Source organism: Melospiza melodia, chromosome 16, assembly GCF_035770615.1.
Source record: "Melospiza melodia melodia isolate bMelMel2 chromosome 16, bMelMel2.pri, whole genome shotgun sequence".
Taxonomy (NCBI): domain Eukaryota; kingdom Metazoa; phylum Chordata; class Aves; order Passeriformes; family Passerellidae; genus Melospiza; species Melospiza melodia.
The window spans coordinates 16106581-16132896 of record NC_086209.1 but is presented as its reverse complement, the minus strand read 5'-3'; the positions used below and the strand labels follow the sequence as shown (position 1 = coordinate 16132896).

Below are 26316 nucleotides of genomic sequence, written 5' to 3'. Positions count from 1 at the left end.
AGATTAAACTTGGTCCAGGGCCTCTACATCGTGCACAGAAATGCCTTGGGAGGGTAAAATACTCTGAGCTGTTTATTTGTTAGCACAGGGCAGACTTAATTTAGTGAATATATCCCATATTAATTTAGTGAAAATATCCCATATTAGGCTTCCTCCCTTTTTTACAAGGATTCTTGCAAATATTGTGCCACCCTCCGTATGAAATGTCTGTAGGAATGAGATTATTGCAGACAAATTACAGCTGTTTCCTCACCACATCTGGGCTTGCTGCAGCGACTCTTCTCGTGTGTGTGGTGGATAACAAAAAATAATAAGTATCCTGTTATTTTGGGCGTGAAATCTGATAGTGAAAAACACACCAGGGAGAATTCTTTGGTGATAAAATTTAAATAGACCCATTTATCAATATGACAGAGATTTGACCTGAAAGTTAAAGTGTTTGGGAGTTAAGTGGGGCTGTGTAAAGAAAGTTGAGGCTGCGCTACAGATAGACCGTGGGGTTTGTAAGTTATTAAATCAAAATAAAAGGTATTGACAAAACAATAAATTGCCTGGATCACCCCATCTAATAGGTTCTGGGAGCACTAAATACATTCTCCACGCTAAAGATGTGTGAAGCTTTTTCCTTTCTCATACTTTTGTTCTTCTCCTTGAAAACATTTGCACTGTTGTTGGTTTTATAACAGACTTGGCACCAATTTGGGCCTGGGGATGCTTTGCCAGGGACCTGGCTCAGAGCAGTGGTGGGGACAGAGCAGGGGCATTGCTCTGCTACCAACAGGATTATTGGACTTTGCAGGTGGGGTACAGATCACTCTCTGGGGGATTAAAATAATAACAACAAACATAATATCTTTACTGGGAGACGTATTTTAGTAGTATTTTCTGGGCAGAGAGCACTGCAGTGCTGTTCGCTCTCCTCAGCTCCATTTTCATGCTGGAAATCCATGGGATTCAGAGGAGAAGCAGCATCTGGCAGGGGTGTTTTGAGAAGCAGGTAATGCCACCTTCTCGTGTCACCCCCTAAACCCTTCAGGGTGACCAGCATCTTCCTAGGAGAGGGGCTGAGCTTGCTCATTGAGGAAAAGGAAAATACCTGCGGGACAAACTGGGCTGGGAAGGTGGGAGTGAGTGGTGGGGCAGTTCTTCACCGCCAGAGTCATCAGCTGGGCTCTGCTTTTCCCAACTCCACGGGGCTGGGGGTGAGCACCCCCTACCTCCAGCTTCCCTGCCGAGGAGGGAATGAGGCTGGCTCTGTTTGCCTTGAAAATGACACAGATTTGAGACTATTTCCCCTCCCGCAGATTCCTCCGTGGAGAGGAGCATGGAAGACATTACTATTTATAGTGCGCAGCGCGTGTGCCCAGCGGGACGTCCCCGAGCAAACATCCTACCAGTTTGGAGGTGGGATGGTTTCCAGCTCCCTGGCCCCCAGATGCCCTGTCCCCTCTCCCAGGGAGGTGGGAAATCACACAGGGGCGCCTCCCATCTCCCCTCCTCAGCTCTGCCTTTCTCTCTGTTCTGCTGAGATGAGATGGTCACCCCCTGCCGCGGAGCCGAGCGCGAGGCTCGGAGGAAAAGCAAGTTTTCAGCAGAAATAATGCAAGTTTTAAGGGAAGGAAAGGCCCCCAGAAAATGAAGGTATAAGGGGAATTTAGAGGATCTGCAGAGCTGGTTTGGGGATGGGCAGCTTGTGTGTGTGTGGGAAATGAAGATGGAAACTTGGTTTAACTGAAAGGGTTTGGGAGTTCCAAGGGGACGAGGACCAGCAGTGGGACCTGGGTCTGTCACTGGCAATCCCTCCCCGATCACCTGGGTGTTCCTGTATGGGTTTGGGATATCAGAACCTCTTCATCTAAGCTTAATCTTGATATGGAAAAGATAGCTGACAATGGCAATAAAAATAACAGTAAGCAGTTGGAAAGGCCCAGCTCAAATCGTGCTCTGTCAACAGCTTTGCAATCTGTATAAATATGAGAGGAAAGACAAACAGCTGTGATTTCTCTTTAAGAATGTGAGTATCCATTGTCACAGATTTAAATTAGGATGTTTTACTTGTACTGTATGTAAATTCCTCCTTGGCAAATAACCCATGTCCACTAATGTATGTGTATTTTGGGTCTGTATAGTTTGGGTCTCTGTGAAATACAATGAAATTTGATAGCACACAGAAATACTTGCATGGAATGTCAAGTTTTTTGTGTGTGCTTCTCACATATCCATAAATGAGTTTACACATTTCTAATTACTCATTCAAAAAGAGACTTTACAGCACTTTTAAAGGAGAGCCAATTTTTTCCCTACTGTGTTCTGTTTTTACAGCTTGTGGAAAGCTTATTTAACGAAAGTTTAAGTAATCAGTGAAAGTCATTTCTGAGCAAAGACTGACAGATATGAAGCCTCTTTTCACACTTCATAAGAGGTGGAGAGGGTAGCCATAAAATTTACAGCTGAATGGTACTCTGTTCAGTTTAAGTTATAGAATTATTAGTGTTCCAGGCATGTGAGAGGTTTTAGGGAGATGAAGTATTTAAAGTGATGCTCTACGTTTTGTGTAGCTGAGCTCTGAGTGCAATACTAATAACAACCCACCCTTCCAAAGGCAGCGACCTGCACGTCCCATGGGGCTGATGTTGTGCTAAAAATATGTGTTTGCAGCTAACTGAGCTTCATGATATATTAATAAAACCCCAGCACCGTGTTCCCTTTGCAGAGACTCACCTCTGGCTATGAAAGTATGAATTCCCAGGATATGGAAATGAGAGCACACAGTGTGTGGGTGAGGAAGGAGTGGGGAGGGAGGTGGGACTGTCAGCATCTCTGTGCCACCCCTGCAGCACAGGAACAAGGTTTTGCTGTAGGAGAGGCCTGGATAGACAGTGGTGGACAATCAGTGACTTCTGCAGGTCAGGACCAATTGTGTTTAAAAAAGTGGAATAAAAGAGGAAGAGCTGGGCTGTGTTATGAGACTGAGAAATGGGAAATCTCCATCCCAGCTATAAAATTGAGTGTGGCTTTTAGAGGTGTTTGTAGGCATTTGAGTGTGAATTGTTCTACATATCATGAGGTGGCCACATGTTGTAATCATGGGTATTGCATACAAATATTTGTCATTGAATCAGAGAATGGTTTGGGGTGGAAAGGACCTCTCAATGCCATCCAGTCCAACCCCCCTGTCATGAGCAGGGGCATCTTCAGCAGACCAGGCTGCTTAGAGCCCTGTCCAAGACAACCTTGAATGTTTCCAGGGCACCTTCCACCCCTCTGAGTATCCTGTGCCAATGTTCTGCCACCTTGGTAAGAAAATTCTTCCTTACGACAACATTAAGCAAAGAAAAGCAATTACTTAAGGAGCTTAAATATTATCCTTGTTTTTCCATCCTCTCAATCTGTTGGGTTTTTGTTGGTTATTCTGTTATGCTGTAGCTGTACCTGCTTACCCAGGAACAAACAACAGAAAATCTTTTGTAATTCTTTAAAGCAAACAGTGTGAGATGGATCAAGTGTCACTGCAGCCACTCTGAGGCTGCCCAAGAACAGAATTGGGGAGGAATCTTCCATCCTCACTGCTCAGCCCTGGAGAACAGAGACACAAGGAGGTGACCCAGTGTACAGCTGCCACCAGTACATGGCTCAAACACACATAGTGCAAGGTTTATAATTTTTTAAATTCGCTTTTATGTGAGCCAAATACAAGCAGCCTCGTAAAACTCACTCTTGCACCAGATTAAAGAGGTGTCTTGGTAGCATTTATTGGTGGTTCATAAATCATGGTGGCACTTTGTGACTGTCCACAAGCTGGTTTTGCTGTTAAAGGTTTCAATCATGAAGATGTACAGTATTATTCCAGGCACCGTTGTAGTCCTACAGAAATTAAGCTGAGGTGTTTTTGGAGGCCTGAAATTTGTGGAAAACCTGCATGTGTGGAGTGATTTTGGAAAGCTGAGTACTTTTACATGTACTGAGTACCTGTAAAGGTACATGGGTACCTTTAGTTGCTGTGTTAAGAAGCACTTCAACTAAATACATGAGATATTGTCCTGTGTCTTTATGCAATTCAGGAAAATATCTCATCATGCCAGGGTGAAAATTCCCAGGGTTTCCCTCTACTTCAACCCAATTTAAGGTTTTCTGGCTGCTGATCACTTTGATTTCAGGTAAATATCTCAGTTCCAGGGGCAGTGCCAGGATTTCCCAGACCCTACAGGTTTCCAGCTCAGGTTGTTAATACCAACAATTGCCAACCCCATTCCTTTGACTCCAAACTGTATTCAGGAGGCGCTCGGTGCTCCTGCATTCAAACAGTTAATTTTCACTATGTTCTGTTAAAGAAAAGGAAAACTGTCACCCTGTCATTTTAGAGTCTGACACTAAGCTTGTCAAAAGAGACAGCTGTTAAACTGAATTACTGTTGACACGCAGAGAAACGGCCCTTGCCAGATGTAAAGGACATCTGCGGCAATGAAGTGGTACAGGGTGGCTTTTAAAATGTGGTCATACTGGTATTTGAATAGAGCTCTATGGCATTAAAACGTGGCCTTGACTCAGACAGTTTAAGGCAGCGAAGCAGAGCCAATGCCAGGCACAAAGAAGTGCTGATCTGTTGCTGTATCCATAACTTAGGCATGAATATGAAAACAGTGCAGTGTCAAAGCTATTAAGCTCTTATCGTGTATCCAGGAGGATGTGGGTTTAAAACACAGTGGGAAATATTTTGTATTTCTGGCTCCTTGGCTGTGCGGGTAGGTGAAGTGGAAATTCATAAGGTGGATTATGCAGGGAATGAATGGAAATAAGTCGTCTTGTCTTCAGCTAACAACTGCTCAGACAAGAATTGCAGAGGGCTTTAGGCTTAGGAAGGGAGGCTGGATGTGCCTTGCCAGCGTTCCTGATAACGCTCCCGGGATCTGGAACACGTGGTGGGTGCTGGGGAGGGTCCCCTCTGGAGAGGGGAGAGAATAAAAACAAAAAAATCCCTGCACAGAGATACCTGTAAAATTCTGCTTGTATATATCTATGTGCTTTCCTTAAAAAAAGAATCAGGCTACCAAGTTAATGTTGAAAAAAAATACAGTTATTATGAATATTTTAGAATTTAGCAATTGAACCAACAGTAGGGAATTCTGCACATTATATAAGAGTGCAAGTCTTTGATTTGCATGTCTTTAGTGTAGGAATAAAGCTGTTTGGGGGGAAAAAAAGTATCAGTTAAGCAATTTTGCTAAATGTATGAAAAATGAAATGTTATGAGATGAAGCATGTATTCATTATGAAATGAAATTGATGTTTGAAGCTAAAAAAATATATTCAGGCCAAACATTATTTTGAATATGTTAGCAGATCGTATCTTGATTTAGTTGTGTGTTTAGTGAGAGCAGAAACCAAAGAGTTTCCATCTGGAGGGAAAAAGGCAAATGCTATTTCCAAATGACACAGGTTAACGTGCTCCTTTCTGCAGGAAAACAGCACCACCAGCAACAGCAGTTTGCTCTAGACAAGAAAAAAGGTGGAAGATGTGGGGCTAAGAGGGATTTTCTCCTTCAAAAGAAGAAAGGTTGCTTTCCGGGCACCTGTGTGCTGAAATGGACTGAGATGCAGGTGAGGTGGACTCGTTCCTCAGCAGGGTGGGGGAAAGGGCAGAGTTTGCTTAGGTCTTGGGGTGCTTTGGGCTGGTGCCCTGCATTGCTCTGAGGGCATCCCTTTCCCATGGAGAACATCCCATTCTTGTAGGGAACATCCCATTCCCGTGGAGAATATCCCATTCCCAGGGAGAACATCCCTTTCCCACGGAGAACGTCCCATTCTTGTAGGGAACATCCTATTCCTGTGGAGAACATTCCATTCCCACAGAGAACATCCCATTCCTATAGAGAACATTCCATTTCTGTAGGGATCATCCCATTCCTGTGGAGAACATCCCACTCCTGTAGGGATCATCCCATTCTCATGGAGAACATCCCATTCCCACAGAGAACATCCCATTCCCACAGGGAACATCCTGTTCCTGTAGGGAACATTCCATTAGCCTGGAGAACATCCCATTCCTGTAGGGAACATCCCATTCTCATGGAGAACATCCCATTCCCAAGGAGAACATCCCTTTCCTGTAGGGAACATTCCATCCCCACAGAGAACATTCAGCATCCCACCCCCACAGTGCCAAGAGGTGTAGGATCCATGCTTGTGGTCCAGCTGGGAGCCTCCAGATGGGCAGAGACACGAGTTTAGTGTGTGATTTATGGAGGGGCTCTGGGCAGGGCTGCTGCCAAAGCTGACCCGAGGCCACCAGCAGGTGTGGCCAGCAGTGCTCCCACCACTCCATATGGCTGTGGTTGGTTGGGTCACAGCAGGAGAGGGTGTAACAGGTCCAAAATCCATGACTGAACATGAAATCCTGAAATCTCATTTATCAGCAGCTGGCAGAGCTCTGCCATGTTCTCAGAAGTGTCAGGGTTTAACCTCTGTGGCACAGGCAGCAGGCACAGAGTGTTTGAGCAGCCCCCAGGAGCCAGGGCATCCTGCCTTGTCCTGCTGGGAGACACTGGAGAGGAGCAGCCAGGATGAATGTGCTCCCCTGTGGGTGCGTTTTGGGGTTCAGGATGCTGGGAGAGCTGGTTCCCCAATAATAACTTTGATGGATAAATTTTGAATGTGTTTTAATCTGTGGAATGCCAGGAGCAGGTGGCTGCCCAGCAGGACCATCCCTGGGAGCCACTGGAGCTTCCAGCCTGGTGGAGTAAGGACAAGACAGATTTAGGGGGAAATTCCTTTACAAAACACTGGCACAGGCTGCCAGGGGAGGTGGTGGATGCCCCATCCCTGGAAACATTCAAGGTCAGCTTGCACAGGGCTGTGCTAGGACAGGGCTAATCCTCACCCTGCCTAACTCAGGAGTTATTTGGGCAAAACCTCCTGTTCATCTCTAGAAGGAGGTTTTATTCTGCAATAAAAAGGGCTGAAATCTCCAACCCCCTTTTCAGTGCTGCAGGTTTTAGCCAAAGCAGACTCACCTGTTTCCACAGGTTGAATTTTGCTGCAATGATTAACTTTTTACAAACAAGCACAAAGTGGAACATTTAAATAAACAGGAACAAGCTTATGATTAGATGGCAGGTTTTTATTTGATAGCTCTTATAATGTCATCGTTAGTTTATTAAAGCTTACCAGGAAAAATCTCTTTCTCCTAATCTAAGCTCTTTCATACAGCTTCCCACTTTGATTGACACCAAAATAAAATAACTAACCTATAAATTATAATGTACGGTTTAAATGATGGATAAATGCATTATTTGTAAAGCATTGCAAGGATCAACATATGCAATTTCTAGAAAATAAAAAATATTTTACAAAGATAATAATAGGGCAGAACTCAGCTCTTTTTGTGAACATTCTCACTGCATGCTGGTATTAGGTGATCCTTAAGGTGCCCTCCAACCCAAACTATTGCATGATTCTCTGCTATTTTTAGTAATCAAACAGATCTGGGGGAAAAAATCCTGGTGTTATCAGTCATTTCAACATCAGCATCATCTAAAAATCTAAGTCAGAGAGTCACAAAAGGGTTTGGGTTAAAAGGGATCCCAAAGATCACCCCACTCCAACCCTCCTGCCATGGACAGGGACCTTCCACCAGATCAGGCAGTTCCAAACCCCAGCCAGATGGGTTTGAACACTTCCAGGGATGAGACAGCCACAATCTCTCTAGGCAGCCTGTGCCAGGGCCTCCTCACCTCTGCATTCTTCCAGAGACACCCCCAACCTTGTGAGCTCCAAATAAACAAATTTCTGTCACTGAGCTGCCCCCAAAATCCATGTCTGTAAATGCACTCCTACTCACCTGTCTGCTGATGCTGGAATCTTTCTTTCTTTCCCCTCTTTTCCATGCCCAGGAGTGAAACTCCCTGAGCATCCTGTGTTCCCTGGGAGAGGTTCTGAGCCTGGGCAGGGTTACAGCAGCTGGAGATCTCTGAGCCTGGGCAGGGTTACAGCAGCTGGAGATCCCTGAGCCTGGGCAGGGTTAGAGCAGCTGGAGATCCCTGAGCCTGGGCAGGGTTGGAGCAGCTGGAGATCTCTGAGCCTGGACAGGATTAGAGCAGCTGGAGTTCTGTCCCCAGGCTGGAGTGTCCCCTGCAGTGCTGCAGACACGGGAACGAAGTCATCTACCAGCAGAAAATAATGCACAATGGCTCCTTACAGTCTGCCTGTTTGTTGGGAGAACAGGGATCTCCAGGGAGGGAAGGACTCCCTGCTACTTCTTACACACCCCATTTTGGGTTGAGGTTTTTAATTCAGCTTTTATGTTGCCTGATAACTGCTCCTCACTGGAAGAAGAACCTTGGATAAATGGAATTTGCTCTGGCAGGGCTCTGCCTTGCTCAGTGAGGCCACCTCAGTGCTGGTGAGTGCCATTAATGGGTTTAAATTTGACTCTGCAAGTCCCAACATGGAAAATGTGCCTCTTGTCCCCAGAGCTTTGCAGCTTAAAATGAATTAATAGCACATATCAGGCTAGATCTGAGTGCATATTATAAATGACTAATTTACCTCTCGAATTTAGCATTTCCTCTGCTTAGATTGTGATTTCTAGGAATAATTTCCTGTATAAAGGTTTTTTTTTCTCTCTTTCTTCACAGTGTGAATTGAAGAAATATTTGGAAACAGAGGTGATTGTTAAGTTTCTGAGCTTGGGTGTTCATGGAGTGTTTCTGGCCAACACCTAAAATTCAGTTTCCAAGGCTAGAGGCAGCAAAAGGCAAGTTTTGTAAAGACAAAATGAGACCAATGAAAAGAAATTTCCTCCTAGCACATTGGGAACCCTTCTCAACAATAAAAACCACCAAAGTAACCCTGATGTTTGTGGATTTTGTAGCTCTGTGTTCAGTCCAAATACAAGGCAACATTTCCCCTGGATTTATGGAGTTTACACTGCAGGGAGTTTGGGATCTTCACAAACTATAACCATATTTTACTGGTGCCAAATCTTTTGTGATCCAGGCTAGTTTGTGATGGGAATGGGCTCAAGGTAAGGTCATGAGGAATTATATTGGTTTATATTGTTTCTTTCTTTCCTCTGTGTGGAATTCTCAAAAGCCGGTTGCTGACTGGGTTGGTAAATCCCATCCTGCATAAATATATTGATAAATACCAAAAATTACTCCTTTTCCATCTTTGTTTGTATTGAAGAGGTTTCTTGTTTCAGTGACTTTTTCCTTAGAATATCTTTTTGCAAGTCCTATGAAAAGCCAGGTAACATATCCTTAGTCCTGTCCCATGTCCATGTTTTAAGATCAATGTCACAAACATCTTTCAAGCATTGCCTTTTTTCTCTTTTTGACCTTAAATGTTAATGTACTCTTTCTTCTTTATTTTTTTTCAGAAATTCTTTTATTATTTGAAATGAACATGCAGCAAATATAAGTTTTCTCTAAATTAAGTGGAAACTCCATTTTTTGCATATATTTTCTCATGTAATTAGCCATCAGGTTGGTAAAGGGAATCTGATTTTCAGCAGAGGAACAGAGGTTTCTTTATTTTTGCTTTATCTATAGGGGTTTTCCATATTTTATAAAAGCTGTAGGCACAGGTAAAGATAAGGAAAGAGGAGGGCAGGTATTGGTGTGCTCACTGAGTAGCTGATTTAGAGAAATGGGGGTCCCCTGGGCCTGACTTGCAACCAAATGACCAAAACACTTTGCCTTTTATTTATTTATCCAGCTACTTAACACTTCTTACTGTTTCTCTTAAATGAATTAATTTACCCTACAAAGCACTCCTCGCAATAATCAATGACTCATTACACTGAAAGCCCGCAGGAAATACTAATTAAATGAAAAATGTGCAAGAGGAATGTGCAACTTTTGTATTTCTAACGACCCAGATACTCAGGGCTTTCTTTTTATCCCAAGTTCTCATAAGTTACAGGAGAGGTTTTTGCCTTCAGCCACAGGGAGCTGAGGTGGCTTGGAGGGTGGTGATATTTCCCAGACATACCAAATCCAGTTCATTTATCATCAATATCCACAGGAAATAATAATCTGTTTATACATCATATTTCTCTGAGCTCTGTGAGGTTCTAGTTATGAATTCCTTCCAGCTGCTTTTCTCATTCCCACAGCAGAATTGCCTGGGAAGGGTTATCCCTTATCCATCACTTACTCCAACAATTATTGACTGATAGCCACTGGTAATTCCAGGTCTCTGACAATCTTTGATAAAGATTTTGTGTTGTTACTGTGCTCTCAAATGCCTCCTCACCCATAAAGGCCTTGAACTCCAGGCTGGGTTGTTGGCACAGCCACCTTTTTGGGATCTTTGAATGGGAAGAGCTTAATGATATGGAAGATGAAGATTTTATAAGGATAGAAATGCCAAAAATGGGAGTGGGTTCAAACCTCCTGGAGTAGCTGTGTCCTGCTCCCTTTGCTGAAGGGATTCTGGAGCACTCAAGGTTTCTTTTATCCTGGTCAGTGATTTTTGGAGAAAGTGTGTGAAGCCAAGCTATGAAATAAAGCAATCAGAACAAGGTAGAGAAAAATCCCCCAAAACCAAGACCAGCACCAAAAAAAAAAAAACCAACAAAACAATAAGGACAAAAAGAAGAAAACAAAAAACCAAACAGGGGCCCAGCTCCTTTCCTTCAGATCCTTTACACTGATGGTTTTGTAGGATAGAAGCTTTGTTCCCCACCAAATCACCCCTCAGATTCTTTCCTCCCCCCAAATTTGTTTGCATTTTTTGCAGATTGGTGTTTCCTTTTCCATCAGTCTGTACCTGCATTCAGGTACCGCTGCTCCCATTTATTTTAACAGGTGACCCAATCCCAGTCTGGGGCACTTCCCATCCTGAAAAAGGTCAAGCCACAAACACCAGAAATAATTATTTTGCTTTTTAAGTAACATGGAAAAAGAGGGAGAATAAGAGAGGAACTAATTCCCTACTCGGTTTTAAGACAGCAAGAATTTAAGTCAATTTAGCTCCTTGTGCTAATTAATACTCCCAAAGAGCTGTAAAATGTAACAACAGGGAGGATGAATTATTTAAAGTGGAGGTGACCAAGAGAAATCTGGATGAACACGATAATGCCTCTACTTTTCATTTTCAGGCAATAAATTGCATTAAAAATGGTGGGAATGTATTGAAGATTTTGGTAAAACTTTGTTCTCAGCTGTAGGGAGTTGTGTTTCTGTAGAGATTTCCTGTGGTGCAGGACAGGGAAGGCAGGGCAGGAAGGGTAAATTAGGGAGAAAAGAAGATTTTAATCCCAAAGAGATAGAAATGCCCGGTTTAGCCCCTAACTCTGGATTTCTAGAGAGAAAACAAATGGTGGTAGTAGGAGTAGTAATGCACTGAATTTATTTATTCTGTAAATCAAGAGCTGGGTATTTTTCTTGCTCCTTTGTGAAGGAAAATTATAGAAATCTTTTCAGTGCTTCAGGGGATTGATACAGGTTACATTCCTGGCTTTCAGTCTAGTTTCTCCCTCACCAGCCTTTGGAATTCAGTGGGACTGATGGATTACATCATTTCAGGAATTAGGCCCTAAATTCTGATGTCTACAAAACATAAAAGAGCTTACTTGAATTGTGCAAATTTTCCCCTCAACCTGCAATATATTCCTTGAAGACAATAGAAAAAAAATTCATATAAAGTTGTCTCTTTATTTGGAGGTACTTTAATATCAGAGGAGATTTGCTTCCAGCTAAGAAAACATTTGTTACAGAACTAAAAATGTTTGATATGCTGCTGTATTAGATAAAGTTTGTTAGTTCACAGTGGCACAGTGCTGATAATTGAAGAACTCGCAGGATTTTCAGCAGTAAAAGATCCCCAGTGAGTGCTGAGCTCAGTGGGAAAATGTGATGTATAAATCTGCAGTGAGAGCAGAGGAACAGGAGGGGAGCAGCTCTGGGAGCCCCACACCACCACCAAAGGACGTTAAAGAGAAATAAAAGGGAAGAGATGATATCTTGGGGCATAAAAGCTGTTTCCAAAGAATTTTCTTGTTAAATATAATGTTGGACAAGAGCCCACGGAAATTCTCAACTCACTGGAGACTCCTGCTGTCGCTTGGCATGGTCTGGTCTAGTGGAGGAATCAGCCTCTAGCCCTGTCCTGGAATACCAAATTCCATGAGGAGAAGTGGTCACAGGAGATAATGAGAGAGATGGGGAAAGTCCAGGCAAGACAGCCATGCCCAAAGTTGATGGATAAATTGGTTTTGTGTGATGGGATGAGGCATATCAGCTTGTGAAGAACTGATGGCTACGATGAAGGTTTGTTATATCCCAGGTTAGCCAGCCATGGATGATCCCAGAAGGAATGATGAAGGTTTGTTATATCCCAGGTTAGCCAACCATGGATGATCCCAGAAGGAATGATGAAGGTTTGTTATATCCTGAGTTAGCCAACCATGGATGATCCCAGAAGGAATGATGAAGGTTTGTTATATCCCAGGTTAGCCAGCCATGGATGATCCCAGAAGGAATGATGAAGGTTTGTTATATCCTGAGTTAGCCAACCATGGATGATCCCAGAAGGAATGATGAAGGTTTGTTTGTCACTATAGGACACGAAACAACACAAGCGCACACCGCTGCTCTCAAGGTGAAGAAAAGGGAAGTTTATTTTCTGACTCCAACATTTATAGTTTCCCAAAAGTGACAGTGGATTGGAGGGTGACAGTGCCACCTCTCCAATGACACTGGGCAAACCAACAGTCCATCAAATTTCTCCTCCTCCATAAAAGAATGCAAAACAATTAGTTATTTACGGAAAGTGTGTGAGAAAGTTTGCTACAAGAATGTAAACATCAGAAGGCTTAGAAAATCTTAAAAAATCAGGGCGACATTTGTAATATCCCGAGTTAGCCAACCCTGGATGATCTCAGAAGAAATAATGAAGGTTTGTTACACCCCAAGTTGGCCAAACCTGGGTGATTTCAGAAGGAATTATGAAGGTTGGTTATATCCTGAGTTAGCCAAACCTGGATGATTTCAGAAGGAATGATGAAGGTGAGCCTGGAAAGAGCCAGAGAGGGAACAGCAAAGCCACCAGAGGAATGTGACAACAAACTCCAGAGAGCAAAGGCAGTGCCACAGAGTGGGAGGCTCGGGCACCTGTTGTGACAGCTGTGACTAAGCATACAATGACCAGATCAGGGTGAATAATGAGACAATCTGCTCATTTAAGAGTGGATATACAAACCCAGCAGGGACATGAAACTGTTTTGCTTTGTTTTACTGATAATGTGTTATTGGAGTCATGTCTCTGGCTGTGTCCTAGAGTGGGTTCAAAACAATTACTTACATAACACAGGATATATTTAAGTCAGGCAAAAGCAGGGAGGGAGAAATGTGTGTATCTCAATTTCTGGTTAAGAAGGAAAATGAAATTATGTTTTTCCCAATAGATTTATTGATTCCCCTTTTTCCAGCACAGGAATCTCCACCTCAAGGGCTGGATCCCCCTTGCAAAACTTGAGCTGCAAAGTAATCAATGAACAAGACTAAGACCTGTATCCCCCCCCTTTTCAGCTGCTGGTTCCTACCCTAACAACCATTAATTATTCTAATAGCAAACTCCTTAAAAATAACTCAATCAATGCATTATCCAGAAGTTGCAGCCCATCTCTGGATGCCTCCAGCCTGGTCCATGGTGGCCAAACAATATTTGGTGCAAGCCCTGAAGTGCTTTTCTCTTGTAGTGCTCTGCTTTAGGATGGTCAAGTGTCCTATGGATCAACTTTGGGGTTAATTTTGAGGTGGCAAATGTGCTGCTTTCACAAAATTTCTTCGATAGGTGAAAGAAAATTGTGTTTGCTGCTCACAGAGCAGAATAACGAACAGGGAAAACAAAAGGAAAAATTAAGCTCCCAAAGCCAAGAAACAGCAGAGTCCAGGGCAGCTGCCCATGCTGCAAACCTGATTCACAAGTGATGGCATTCCATGAAATAGTGACCACCCCCGCTTTAATTTCAAATTAAAACCATACTGAGAAACCTGGAATACAAAGACAAGATTTGTGGGATGTAAATACCTGGTGGGTGCAGCCAACCAGCACAAAATATCTTTGGAGGGAGCTCAGTCCCTGCTGGAGTCCCTGTGCCTACAGATCATCATGTACAGGGAGTAATTACAGCAGGGTTTGTCAACTAATTTGGTGGAAGGATGAATTCTTTTCTATTAATCAATGTAGGGAAGCATGAAGCACCTATAAACCATTCATCTCACTTTAGCTTCTTGTTTACCTTTAATTAGAGTTGCTCTGATTTGATTGGGGGAAATGGAGGTACCTTGGAATAGAGAGGTGTCAGCTGGGGCATCTTGGACAGCACTTCCTGCTGTGGGATCCTCAGGGAAATGAGTTGGCTAGATTGGATTTTTATTTCCAAAATGTGCACCAATAAATTGGTCACAGGGTAAGACCCCTAAATCAGAGGCAAATAAAAAGATACAGTACCAGCGCCTCACGAATGAGAAGGAAGTTTGCAGCAATGTGAATTAATTCATTTTTCATTTACACCTGCTGTGGGTCACCCCTCTTTTCTCATTTTTCCCATTCCTTTATTGTTATATTTATGCACAAGGAGGATATTTACTAGGAACATTTAATTTCTTTGTCTACAGTTGAAACAGAGTAAAACCAATGTTTTTATTATTATGATTTTATTTTAATTTTTCCCTTTTAAAATTGTTTACCTTCTTCCCAGAGTTTCCAGGAGGATTATAGGTAAGGCTGTGACATCTATACAAAGTTATGGGATGTTTTATAACTGATGTGTTGTGTGCGATGCAGATAAATGCAACTGCAAGCATTGGAAGTCCCAGCAGGTCACTCACATTTCATTTCATTTTAGCTTGACTTTACATCAGTGATATTTAATATTTTTTTATAAGAGAACTCTTAAAAATGCTTTGATAAAATGAAAAGTCCTGGTTAAGCCTTGGAGTCCTACACAGCAGTGTGGAAAACTGCAGCTTCACTAAAACCCATGCAGTAAATGTGCCATTCCTTGGTGCATGCTTATTATGGGTAAATATTGTTCTCTGGGTAGTGCCTGGAAATTGTAATTAATTTCAAATACTCCCTCTTTTTGTCCACGTATGCAGATTTCAAATCTGTGCCTGCGCCGGTTTTGACACCGTGCAATGAAGCATCCGAGCTCTCAGATGTCTGGCTCTTCCGAGTTGTGAAATGAGAAAACAAACAAACCCAGCCATTCCAGCCCTGTCAATCTCCTTCTCAGTGGACAGATGCCCTGGTGCCAGAAAAGCTTCATCCCCTGATCCCACACCTCTTGGCAGTGCCAAAAAAAAAAGCCAGAGATCTACTGGATGCGAAAGCACGACGGTTCCTCACCCCAGAAAATGGGATTTATGGAAAAATGGGCCACACTGGAGCTCCTGGGTGAGGCTGTGTGGGGAAATGTGTGCAGCCTCTTGTTCTGGCATTCCTGGTCTCCCAGATCATCCATCTGACCTGCTCCTGGAGCAAGGTGCCTCTGGACAGTGATGGATTAACTGGAGAGGGTCCAGGTTTCTGGAATGAGCGGGGTACGTTGGTAGAGTTTGTGGATTGCATTGTTAATTAATTAAATGGTATCATTAATTATGGTTTTACATATATTATTGGGTGCTAATCTGGTGGGAATCGGCTAAACTTTCTGAGGAAAATGGAGAGTTTGGGTGTTAACACAGACAGCTCTCTGACCTGCCTGTGGCCATGTCCCTTGAAGGCCACCACTGGGGCTCCCAGGTCAGGTGTCCTGTTGGGCACAGGATATTTTGGAGGGGGATGAGGCTTCAGTCTGGTCTGTCCAAGCAGTCCAAGGGACATCTTGGTAGGCACAGTTCTAACAAAGCCCAGCCTGGTGCTGCCAAGCCCCCCAAGATGGATAAAACCACCCTGGAGATGCCACTGCATTTATTGATCTAATTTCAGTAAAAAAAGACCCTGCAAATCCCACTGCTGAATTTATTGTACAGCAAACTGGCACTGCCTGAGCCAATGAGCTGCTTTGGTACAGAAGAGATTTTCTTTTTGGCTAACGATTTGTTTTCAGTCTCAGTCACATGTGGCATCCCAAGAAGCTGCAGCATTCAGGCCTTTTTAATGAATTCCTATCCTTGCATATTAGTGGGAATATTTCCACTGCAGCAAACACCATAAACAGTTTCCACACTGGGGTGTGTTATACTGCCACCAGAATTGGTTCTTCTGATGGTTCATTTCTTTTATGCTGAGAATTCAGGACCAATTCAGCTCGGTTTTATGCATCATTAGAGATTTACAATTACTTTGCTATAGTTTCTTTCTGGAAGCCTATCTCTCATGGTTAATGCTATGGGAGTCCTGTTGTGTGGAGGCTGCTATGAGCCACCTTATAGCAATAAAGCATTTGAGAAGGATTTGGAATTATGAGTGGCTAAATTCTCCATGCAGCGCCTGTAATGCTGTTATCCCTTGCTGAGCTTGGGTTGAAACCCTTTTTTTTATTCTCCCCAAATTAGAAAAAAAAAAAAAAAGTGCTGTTTCTTTGAGGGGTTTTGAATCATTTATATGTAATTTTTGTTGTTGTTGTTGAACTGCTGCAGTCAGAAATGAGGAATTGTGCAAATTTCCATTTGGATTTCATGATCCTTAAAATACATTTAGGTTGTATTAGTATATAATGAAATAAGGCCTCATCATTGTTTTTTTAATCTCACTTTTAAAAAGACTAATCATTATTTGGGACTTTATTTTGGGTTTTTTTGGATTTTATGTGTGTTGCTAAAGCCTGTAAATTCCACAAGCTTTGTCCTTGCACAATAAGCAGGGGATCTGCATGTGTTATAATGCACATAACTCACACTTTACATAAATACACTATTGCACTGAAACAAACATGATATGCAGGGCATAATATGGGCCTGATCTAAAGGCCATTAAAATCAATGAAAAGATTTCAAATTAACTTTTATAGCCTTTAGATCAGGCTCTAAATGGGCAAATTACAGTTATGGAGTTTCCCATTTACATACCTGTGTGCTGCATTTAATGTATTTTATGGAATTGAAATTACTTGGTCCTCTTTTTCATGCTTTTTTAGGCTAAGAATTTGCCAAGGGCATCAACAGCAGTTTTCCCAGGCTCCAGCACAAGGATTATGTAGTCAATCCACAAATGACTCAAATCTTTGAAGAGAAGGGCATGGTTATCAGAGAGGCTTTGACGACAGCAAGGACGGGAGTGCTATCTGCCTTTTTCCATCAGAGATCCCCATTCCCTCTCATTAACATACCCAGGACATCAGCACAGCCATCGGCCCGAGGGAATCGCTTCCAACTTTTAAGGGAATATTCACAGAACCTCGCCCCTGCGTTGTCTCAGACAGATCAAACCAGATTTGCCTCGTGTAAGGTGAGAAGAAAGGCTGGGGCACAGCAGCATTAGGGGAGGGATTCAAAGGTTGCAGGGAATTTTCAAATCCATTGTTACATCTTGGTAATCTTTCTTCCTTTACAGGGTTCTCCAGTCCCACTGAAGATGTGATGTGATGTGAAAGCTGCTGCTGCTGTAAGTGGGGAGAGGAGATGCCTCTACCTGCTCCCTGCCAGTGCCCTGCAATGAAAAATGCTTTTGGAGCAACACTGGAAATAAGCCATCAAAATATCTGATTAAACCTCTTAGGAAACTCTCACTAATCACCTTCCCTGCTCTTGATGGAATGTATTTATGCATTATAAATATACTTACTATGTGTGTGTGCTCCATAAATCACACCCAGCACTTGTATGTGATGTATAAGCACATTCTATAGAACACACACAAATACAGATGCCAAGCTCCCACAGAGTTCATCACTGGAAAGTGTTTGAAGGATCTGATCCTTAATATTTAATGAGCAAGATGCTATTTCCTTCCTCAGCTTTTATCTCTGGTTTGGCATAGTCATTAAATTTGTTGTTTCCTTGCAGGATTATATAATTTATGACCTAATTTTAGACTTTTGTGTAACCGCGTTGAGACACTCGTGGCGTATCCCAATTTCTCCACACGGAGTGTTCCAGCACCAGCCACCAGCTCCAGCACGAATTCTGTGAGCTGCCTGTCAGCAAGGAGTCACAGGCATGAAAGGAAAACAGCCAAACAATATTCAGGCAGCATTAGAAGATTAGTTTGTGGTGGGTTTTGCCCTGCAAAAAATATGATTTAGCAGCGTTTCCAGAGCTGTCTGCAGTGCTGGCAGGAATCCCCAGGTACAGGCAGCACCCAGCAATTCTTATTGCTGAAAATATTTAATTCTTGTGACTTTCAGGCTGCTCTGGGACAGCAGTGCAGGGAGGGGTGTCTGGAGGTGGGCAAGGATGACACTCAGGGCTTTAGAGCCACTGCCAGCCCTCACATCTGGAATTTCCTCCCAGCACCAGCCCAGCTACTGGGCTGATTTTTTGCTGCACAAGGTGCTGCTGGATAACTCCAAAATGAATTCTTCTAAAGCTGCAGCCACAGTTTTTTTGGTGCTTTCTGTGTGTCCAGAGTAATTGAGAGATGCTGTAAATAGTGCCATGAACTTCAGTTATTCTGTCAATTTAACTATATTGTTGGGACCAGTCTTTCATCAAATGTAATATATTGGCTGTTGCATTAATTCACTTTGAGAGCACTTTATCCTGGTGTTCCGTAGGGAAGTGGCTTGTGGCTGAGGAAGGATTTGATGTTTCCTTTGTGCCTGCAGTGCTGTTTGGAGGAGTTTTCCTCTTTTCCTATCTTATCCTGAATATCCAGAATTGGGGTACTCAGATTAGCAGCAGGAACATAAGGGACACCCCTCTAACACAACTTTGTGTGGAGGGTAAGGAAGGAAAAAGAATCCTCATGAAAAGGGGACATTAATTCTTGGATTTAAAAAAAATTGGAGATTTTGTCTCCTTGGCTTTAATGGAGCAGTTCCAGGAAAGCAGCAGAGAACAAAGTGTTTTCAGTATCACATAATTAAAGAGTAAAATCATAATTCCAATTACCACTGCAGGCACTTCTGGCCTTGGGAAACCTATGCTAATATTTATTATTATATGATTGACCTCTGATTTCTTCATCATTTACACAGCAACCCTGATATTCTTAGTAACATCCTTTAAATCATAGAAGCAGGTGTCAGCAGTGCATGATGAAGTCGCATCCTGCAGATTTTTTATTTACTTGGTCTGGTTTTTCCTTGTTAAATAACATTGTGAGATGCAGAATCTCACCTCCACGGGGCCTCTAGGGGTGTATATAGTCATAGAATGCATTTTCTATAATCTCAAAAAATGAGTCAATCCCATCAGAGGTACAAACAGTTTTACAAAGTCAGTATTTCACTCCCATCACTGCCTGACATCATCTTCCTCACAGCACAAGAAAATATTTACTCGGCACTTTGACATGAATTGTCACAAAGCCTTTGGAATGGAAACTAAAAAGTGAGAATTAAAATGGAATAACTTGGCTTAATGAATTTAGCCTATTTTCTGTGTGCTGGATTTAGATGTCAGATGATTTCTTACAAAGTTTGGGATGGACATGGGCACGTCCAGTCCCTGATCTTCAGTGAGGTGCCTACACATGGATCACAGAGCTGCCCAGAATACCCAAAGCTGGAAACTGATCCTCTTCTCCATCATCTGAATATTTTCTTTGCATAAGTGAACATTTCTCTGGATGAATTAAGACACTGCATTAATTTTCCAAGTGCAGGTGAGGTGCCAAGGGCTGCCTGGGGCTTTTCACTGCCTTCAGCAGAGTTGATAAAATTGTATTTATCCACAAAGAGACTGAATTTTATTTTTCAGATTGTTCTGGGGATGAGTCAAAAAGTTTAAATTCTCTGTCTCCCATATTCACTGCTCATCCTCCTGCTGCTGTTCACTTCCAGAGAGCACAGCCAGGGGCTTTTCAGCATCTCCTTGGGAAATATTCCCTATCTGTGGAGCTGGGGAAAGTGGCACCCACCCGGAGAGGGCTGTCCTTCATCAAACTTGTCCCTCATCCATCACTTTTTTACTGAAATTTGATTCCTCTGAACTTACATTGCCTTAAAGGGTTTACCTGGCTCAGCAGGTGACAGGATTTGGGATGTTCCAGGCAGATTTTGCATCATTTGGGACAAATCGTTAAGGTTTGTCAGCTTTATCCGGTTGTCAGGCAGGTGAGTGCTGTTCCACTCTCCGGACGCGCATCCCTACAATCACCCTTTGATTTCTGGATATCAGTGATGGAGCAGGGTCAGAGCAGCCCCGGATCCTGCTCCTGGGGGCTGTCAGTGTGCAATAACCACCAGCAGCCCCTGCAATGACACAGCCGGGCACCAAACACCTGCAGGGGAGCTCCTCGGGCCAAATTCCCCCCGGCTCCAATCAGGATTTTTCCGGAGCTGGGACCGCTCAGGGCGATCCCGCTCCTGGCTCAAGAGGCTCTTCTAATCGACTGCTGAGAGACTTATTAGCAATGTAAAAAGGAATCGCGAGCAAGGAAAGTATTCTTCCTGGCTGAAATGCGCTTTGTAAAATTAGTTTTGCTGACAGGAGTAATTGGGTTAAACTCCTCCTGGCTGTGGGGGCTATTTGTTGCCCCTTATCTTACCCGAGCAAAGGGTACCAAACTCTTTGAACTTTGTAAATAATTGTTTCCAAAGTGCTGGATTTTTTTTTCTCTCTATATAAATTCTGTAGAGAAAAGCTGTTTTCTAATCCTCTCTCTGCCAATGCTTTTACAGCCTTTTCCCACTCTTGATTTCTTTCCCCTCTTTAGATTTGAATATTTCTTAGATATTATAAAAATCTCTTTTAAGGGGGAGTGCAGAGCTTTTGCTCAGATTGGGAAAATCATTCCTAGAGCTTTAAGAAACTGGAGAGAGAGGAAAAAAAAATATCAAACAGAAGAACTTTATTGTGCACTGTGGCAGATGTTGGGCTGTGGTGTGAATGTGTGTCCAGTGCAGGCTCCTGGATTCAGTCTGGATTTTTCTCACTCCAGATTCCTGAAGGGTGAAGGGGTTGGACCTTTCATTCCTTCTGAGCTGAACCAGATCCGGGATTTGCTCCTCCCTCCCCAGCCCCACCTTGACATTGCTGTGTCCCTTCTGTGCTGAGGAGATGGGTGTCTTTCTCTTGCAAACACAATTTTTTCTCAGTTTTATTTCACTTTTGCATCCACAGTAAGAAACATTAATGCAGAAACAGGACAGAAACTGTCCCAGAGTGTGCACAGAGTGCGCAGTGCCAGAGCCTGCAGGAAAGCCATAAACCTGCAAAAACCCGGGCCAATCCAGGGATGTGGGAAAACTGAAATGCTGGAAAAGCAAGACATTGTTTTCTCCATCAACCTGGAATGTTGTATGTGAATTCTTTTAGTTATCTGCTATTTATTTCTTTACTTATTTTGGCAAAAGACACAAATAATGAGATATACCAAATACAGATTCAGAAGCCAACCGGGGACAAATGTTTCACCCAGGCTCCCCACAAAAATCAACCTTTCTACTCATCTAAAACAACATCTGTTAGTGGGATTATGCTCTTCTTGGGTTCTCCAGCATGGGGAAAGTAATCCCTGAGAAGCCCAGCTGGGACATTTCCTTCTTGTCTTCAAGCAGTGACTCAGCTCTTCCTTGATGTCAGGGGGCTCCCACAAAGACTGATCTTCCCTCCTTCTCCTTCAGAGCCAGGGGTTTCAGGTCTTGGATCTCCAGCAGATCTTCAGATGCTTGATGATGGGCTATTCCCTTCTCCAGCTGGAGCAGGAAGGAATTTAAAATTTAGAATCATGGAATCATTCAGGTTGGGAAAAATCTTTAAGGTTGTTGAGTCCAGTTGTCAACGCAGCAGCACCCCGATGTTCACCACTACACCAAGTCCCCAGGTGCCACATCCACAGGTTTTCTGAGCACTTGCAGGGCTGGTGAATCCACCACTGCCTTGGGTAGCCCATTCCAATGCTTTACACCCTTTCCATTAAGAAAAATTCTCTACAATCCAACCTGAGCCTCCCCTGGCCCAGCCTGAGGCCGTTCCCTCTCCTCCTGTCCCTGTCCCCTGGGAGCAGAGCCTCCCCTGGCTGTCCCCTCCTGTCAGGAGCTGTGCAGAGCCACAAGGTCCCCCCTGAGCCTCCTTTGCTCCAGGCTGAGCCCCTTCCCAGCTCCCTCAGCTGCTCCTGGTGCTCCAGACCCTTCCCAGCTCCATTCCCATCCTTGGACTCACTCCAGCCCCTCAAGTTCTCTCCTGCAGCAAGTGCCCCAACACCCACCACAGCATCCGAGGAGGGGCTGGAATTTTTTTCCCCTGGAAAAAATAAACAAAAAACCAAGAAACCAAGTAAATAAATCTCTTATTTTTGCAGAGGCACCTTCCAGCAGAGTCCGGGTGGGAATGCTGGCGTTTGGTGCCATCCCTCCCACGGGAGCACTCTGGCTCTCCCGGCATCACTTTGGTTTGTGCTGCTCTGAAATCATTTTCCTTGTTCCTGCAGCTCCTGTAAAGCCAGAAGAGCTCTCTCTATATTTGTTTCCAGGATGCCTTTTTCTCCTCTGCTTACAACTATAAAAGCAGCTTTTCATGCTCCAAATCAGAGATAAATGGGAATTGCTGCTGAAGAAATAAAACACAAGGCTGATCAAACTGTGGCATGGGAGGCAGCCTTCAGCCAGTGCACTTTTGAGAGATATTTTTAGACTCATTTTTATTTTGTCACTCCATATGGGAAGTCAAACCCATATGGTTGGGGAGAATGGAAGGTTGTGCTTTTATAGTGATCTCACAAACTATCCCAGCTCAGCTTTGTCCTTAAACTCCCGCTCAAATCCAATTGTCTGAGGTGGGACTGGAGCTTGTACCAGCACAATTCCCTCTTGAGGTGTAAAACTATTCTACATCTGTTCAACCAGCCTCCAGTTAACTCAGCTCTTCTTAGTTACAACTTTTCTCATTCTTACATCTTCCTTTTCTCCTTTTTAATTTCTTCTTTTCTGCTCCCATGTTCTGATGCCCTGCTGGACGTGTTTGGTCCAGTTCCAGCCAGGATGCAAAGCTGAGCATCCACAGCCATCACTCTCCTGCTCTTCACAGTGGATTTTCCTGTCTTCCAAATATCCAGGTTTCATTAATAATGAAAATTTTGAAGAATAGGACTTCATTCTGTCCAGAACACATTGTAAATTCAGAGTATGCTGATTTGAGCAATAACTGGCTAGAAAAGGTGTTTTCCTTCTGTCACCCTAAATATATAAAATTAGAAATGTATCCTCAGTGTTCATCCACCAGAATATCCACTTTATTAAGTGTTAAAAGTTTTTCATGATACTGAACCAAAACTTATATGTCTTTTACGGATTTTTGTGGCATGGTTAAAAATATTGACAGGAAGTTTCTAACGTGGTAAATTTCAGAGCATCATTTTATGAGTTTTTCAATTGTGATCCTGGAGTTTCTTCCCTTTCCAGTTTCTCAAAAGTTGGAATTAAACAAACCCAAAGGACAGGAAGATGCAGCAGGGTGCTTTTATTGGTAAAATAGTGAGAAGAGGCTCAGAAATGTGGGTGATTGGTTTAGTGGATATGGTGGAATTAGGTCAAGGATTGGAATGGACAATCTTGGAGGTCTTTTCCAAACTTAGTGATTTTGTGATTGTGTTGTGTGAATTACAGAGGCTCAGGGTAGCAAACACCCCGTGGAGCTGCTCTGACTTAGGGAAAAGTCCTTTTCTGTGTTAGTTTTGATTTCAGAGCTGTATTTAATCTCAGTGTAGAAGCAGAGCTAAGGGAAGAGCAGGGCATTGACACTTAATGTTTGATGCCTTTATTTTTTTTCCTTTAGGAAACAATTCTTCCCTTTTTCAGGGGATAAAGTGCAATGGGAATAGGACGGCTCAGTGGAGAATTCCTTGTGGCAGAAGGATGGGCAGCATGGAGATTTCTGAGATGGTTTGGATGTCACTTCCATCAAGTAGAAGGAATGTTATGCTAAAACTGTTCATCAAAACTGAGACCTCACGGATTATTTTGTTGGAAAGTCAAGAAAACAACGACTGATTTTTAACCGGGGGCAGAGATTTTGTGTTAGAGGAGAAAATGAGAAAACAACCAGACCCCAAAAGAGGGAAAAAGGGAAAACCTGAGATTAGAGAAGGGAAAAGGTATCAAAAGAAATTTGATGAAGCCCTAATTGTATCCAAAATCCATGATTGTTTTGAAATCCAAGGAACTACTGTGGCATTATCTGTTCAGAGGGGCTCTATAGTCAGAAAATCCTTGTCTCTTGTATCCCACTTTCAAGAGTTCAGTCTATTCCATTCTGGAATCCCAAAAGACAGGGAAAACACCTGGATTTATGGTGCTTGGGAATATTGGGATTAGATGGAAGCAGCTGGGTTTTCCAGGAATGTTATTCTGGAATTTTTGAGTAACACAAGTTCTGGAACAGTGCTGGGGGTGGTGTGGGTACAGGAGCACTGTCAGATGGTCTTGAAACTGGAAAGATTCCTTGTCACATAACTGATCCCAAATTTCACTTGGGATTTTTTACCAAGTTTCCATTCCCATTGTAAATATATGGAGAACATGTTTAGGCACTATCCTTAAAAAAGTAAAGAAATTGTTTCTTTAAGAGATGGGTGATCTGTAGAAGACATTTGTGTAATTTTGCATTCTAAATGTGATTTATATTTATAAATAAATTTGCATAAAATCTCCAGCTCTCGATGTCATAGTTCTAGTCTATCTTTAATTCAGATGCTCGAAAAATGTAAATTGTTTTTACAGCTAAATAAAAGCCATACAAAGCTTCCAGGAGAGAATAATGAGATACACATTGTGCCATGCAGCCATGATAAATCAAGCAGCACCATGGTTACAGCCAAAGTGGGAGGCCACCAGAAACCAAGGAATATCAGCACATAGAGATTCCTCTGGTTTTGCAGAGTAATCTGAACTGAGGGAAACTCACAACACATGTTGGTAAGGGAAAATGTTTACCTGTAAGACAAACAGGCCCCTAAAATGAGGAGGAACACTTGGTTTAGATGGCAGGTGGTTATTATATTTCTAATATTATTTATACAATAGATTTATCAGCCATGTTTGGACCAGGTTTTACATATATGCAAAATAAAGATACCAGAATTCTTGTAACACAGGGGGTTTATCAGTGAAATACAGGCTTATAAAATATGGTTTGTCCATCATGATGGACCCAGGGAGGAGGGATATTGGGATCCCTCAGTCATTGGGATCCTTAGTCAGTAAAAAGCTCCAAATGCTGCAGATCTGGATTAACCAACAGAATAAAAACTGGGCCCCCCTCATCAGCAATTAACTCAAACATGAGGAGATAATTATCCCAAATGAGGGTGTGAAAAACCTATGGGATGGGAGTCATAGAAAGGTAAATAAAAGGTCAGAGAAGGCTCAGCCTCCTTTCCTGATGAAGAGGCTCAAGGAATAATTTACCTGGATTTTTGAGAGGACAACCCTTGCATTCTGTGACTTGCTGTGGCTGATGCAGGTAGGTGTCATCATTCTCTGGCTTTATCTCATCTCTGGCTGTGTCTCCCAGTAAAACTGGGATTTTTTTGCTGTTTGTTTGCTGCTGGAAATGTCTAAATCCTCCCTGCTCTTCAAAGCTTGTGTAAAATGCACTAAAGCTGATTTTCACAGCACTGCTGACCTGTTTGCTGAGTTATGCTGGTCCTGCTTTAATTAAGCTCAATATTAAGGTCAAGCAGGGTCAGTATTAAGGTCAAACACTGCAAGAGTCACGTGATGATTTTGCAGGTCTTTTCCAAGCCTGATGATTCCAGGTTTCCAGGAGTGGCTCTCCAGGAGCTGGTGGCTGCTCCAAGGCCCTTTGCAGGAGGAAGGGCGCAGAGGAGCAGGAGTCATCAAGGAATGTGTCCAGTGTGTCTGGATGAGTCACCACAGGGAATTCTCGGAGGAGGCAGCTGTGACAGGCTCTCCTGTAGAGCCCAAATTTTGCACAATGTTTGTTCTAGAGGTGCCACTTTCCAGTTTCAATTTGTATACAGCAAACCTGGGTGTGTTGGGACCTGCTGCTTTTCCCTTGGGGTTTCCTCCTCCACACAAAAAAAGAAGCACTGGTTTTGTGCTAAATTGTAAGCTGGCACCAGCCAGGCCCCTGTGGGATTCTGAGCCCCTCGCTGAGGAGGTGCTGAGCTGTTTGAGCCCTGTGAGCCCTCAGCATCCTGCAGGAGAGATCCCTGTGGATCCCTTCCCAGGCACGTGGGCAGTGAATGGGGACAGCCCAAAACCCCTCAAAAGCAGAGCTTTGTTCTGCTGAATTGGGC

General features: G+C 43.1%; 1 protein-coding gene and 1 long non-coding RNA gene across 2 annotated transcripts in view; both read left to right on the top strand.

Annotated features, from left to right (window-relative positions):
• Positions 1-8752, top strand: part of LOC134425908 (uncharacterized) — a 68302-nt gene extending 59550 nt beyond the window's left edge. Inside the window, exons 7-8 of the mRNA XM_063170927.1 lie at positions 5459-5598; positions 8634-8752. Of these exons, the coding sequence (XP_063026997.1) occupies positions 5459-5525 (67 nt within the window). The 3' untranslated portion in view covers positions 5526-5598; positions 8634-8752. The remainder of the gene's footprint in view (positions 1-5458; positions 5599-8633) is intronic.
• Positions 8753-9382: 630 nt separating this feature from the next.
• On the top strand, positions 9383-24684 carry LOC134425826 (uncharacterized). Its single transcript, XR_010029770.1, has 3 exons — positions 9383-15551; positions 17090-17400; positions 17506-24684. It is a non-coding gene; the product is annotated as an uncharacterized LOC134425826 (long non-coding RNA).
• The last annotated feature ends 1632 nt before the right edge of the window (positions 24685-26316 follow it).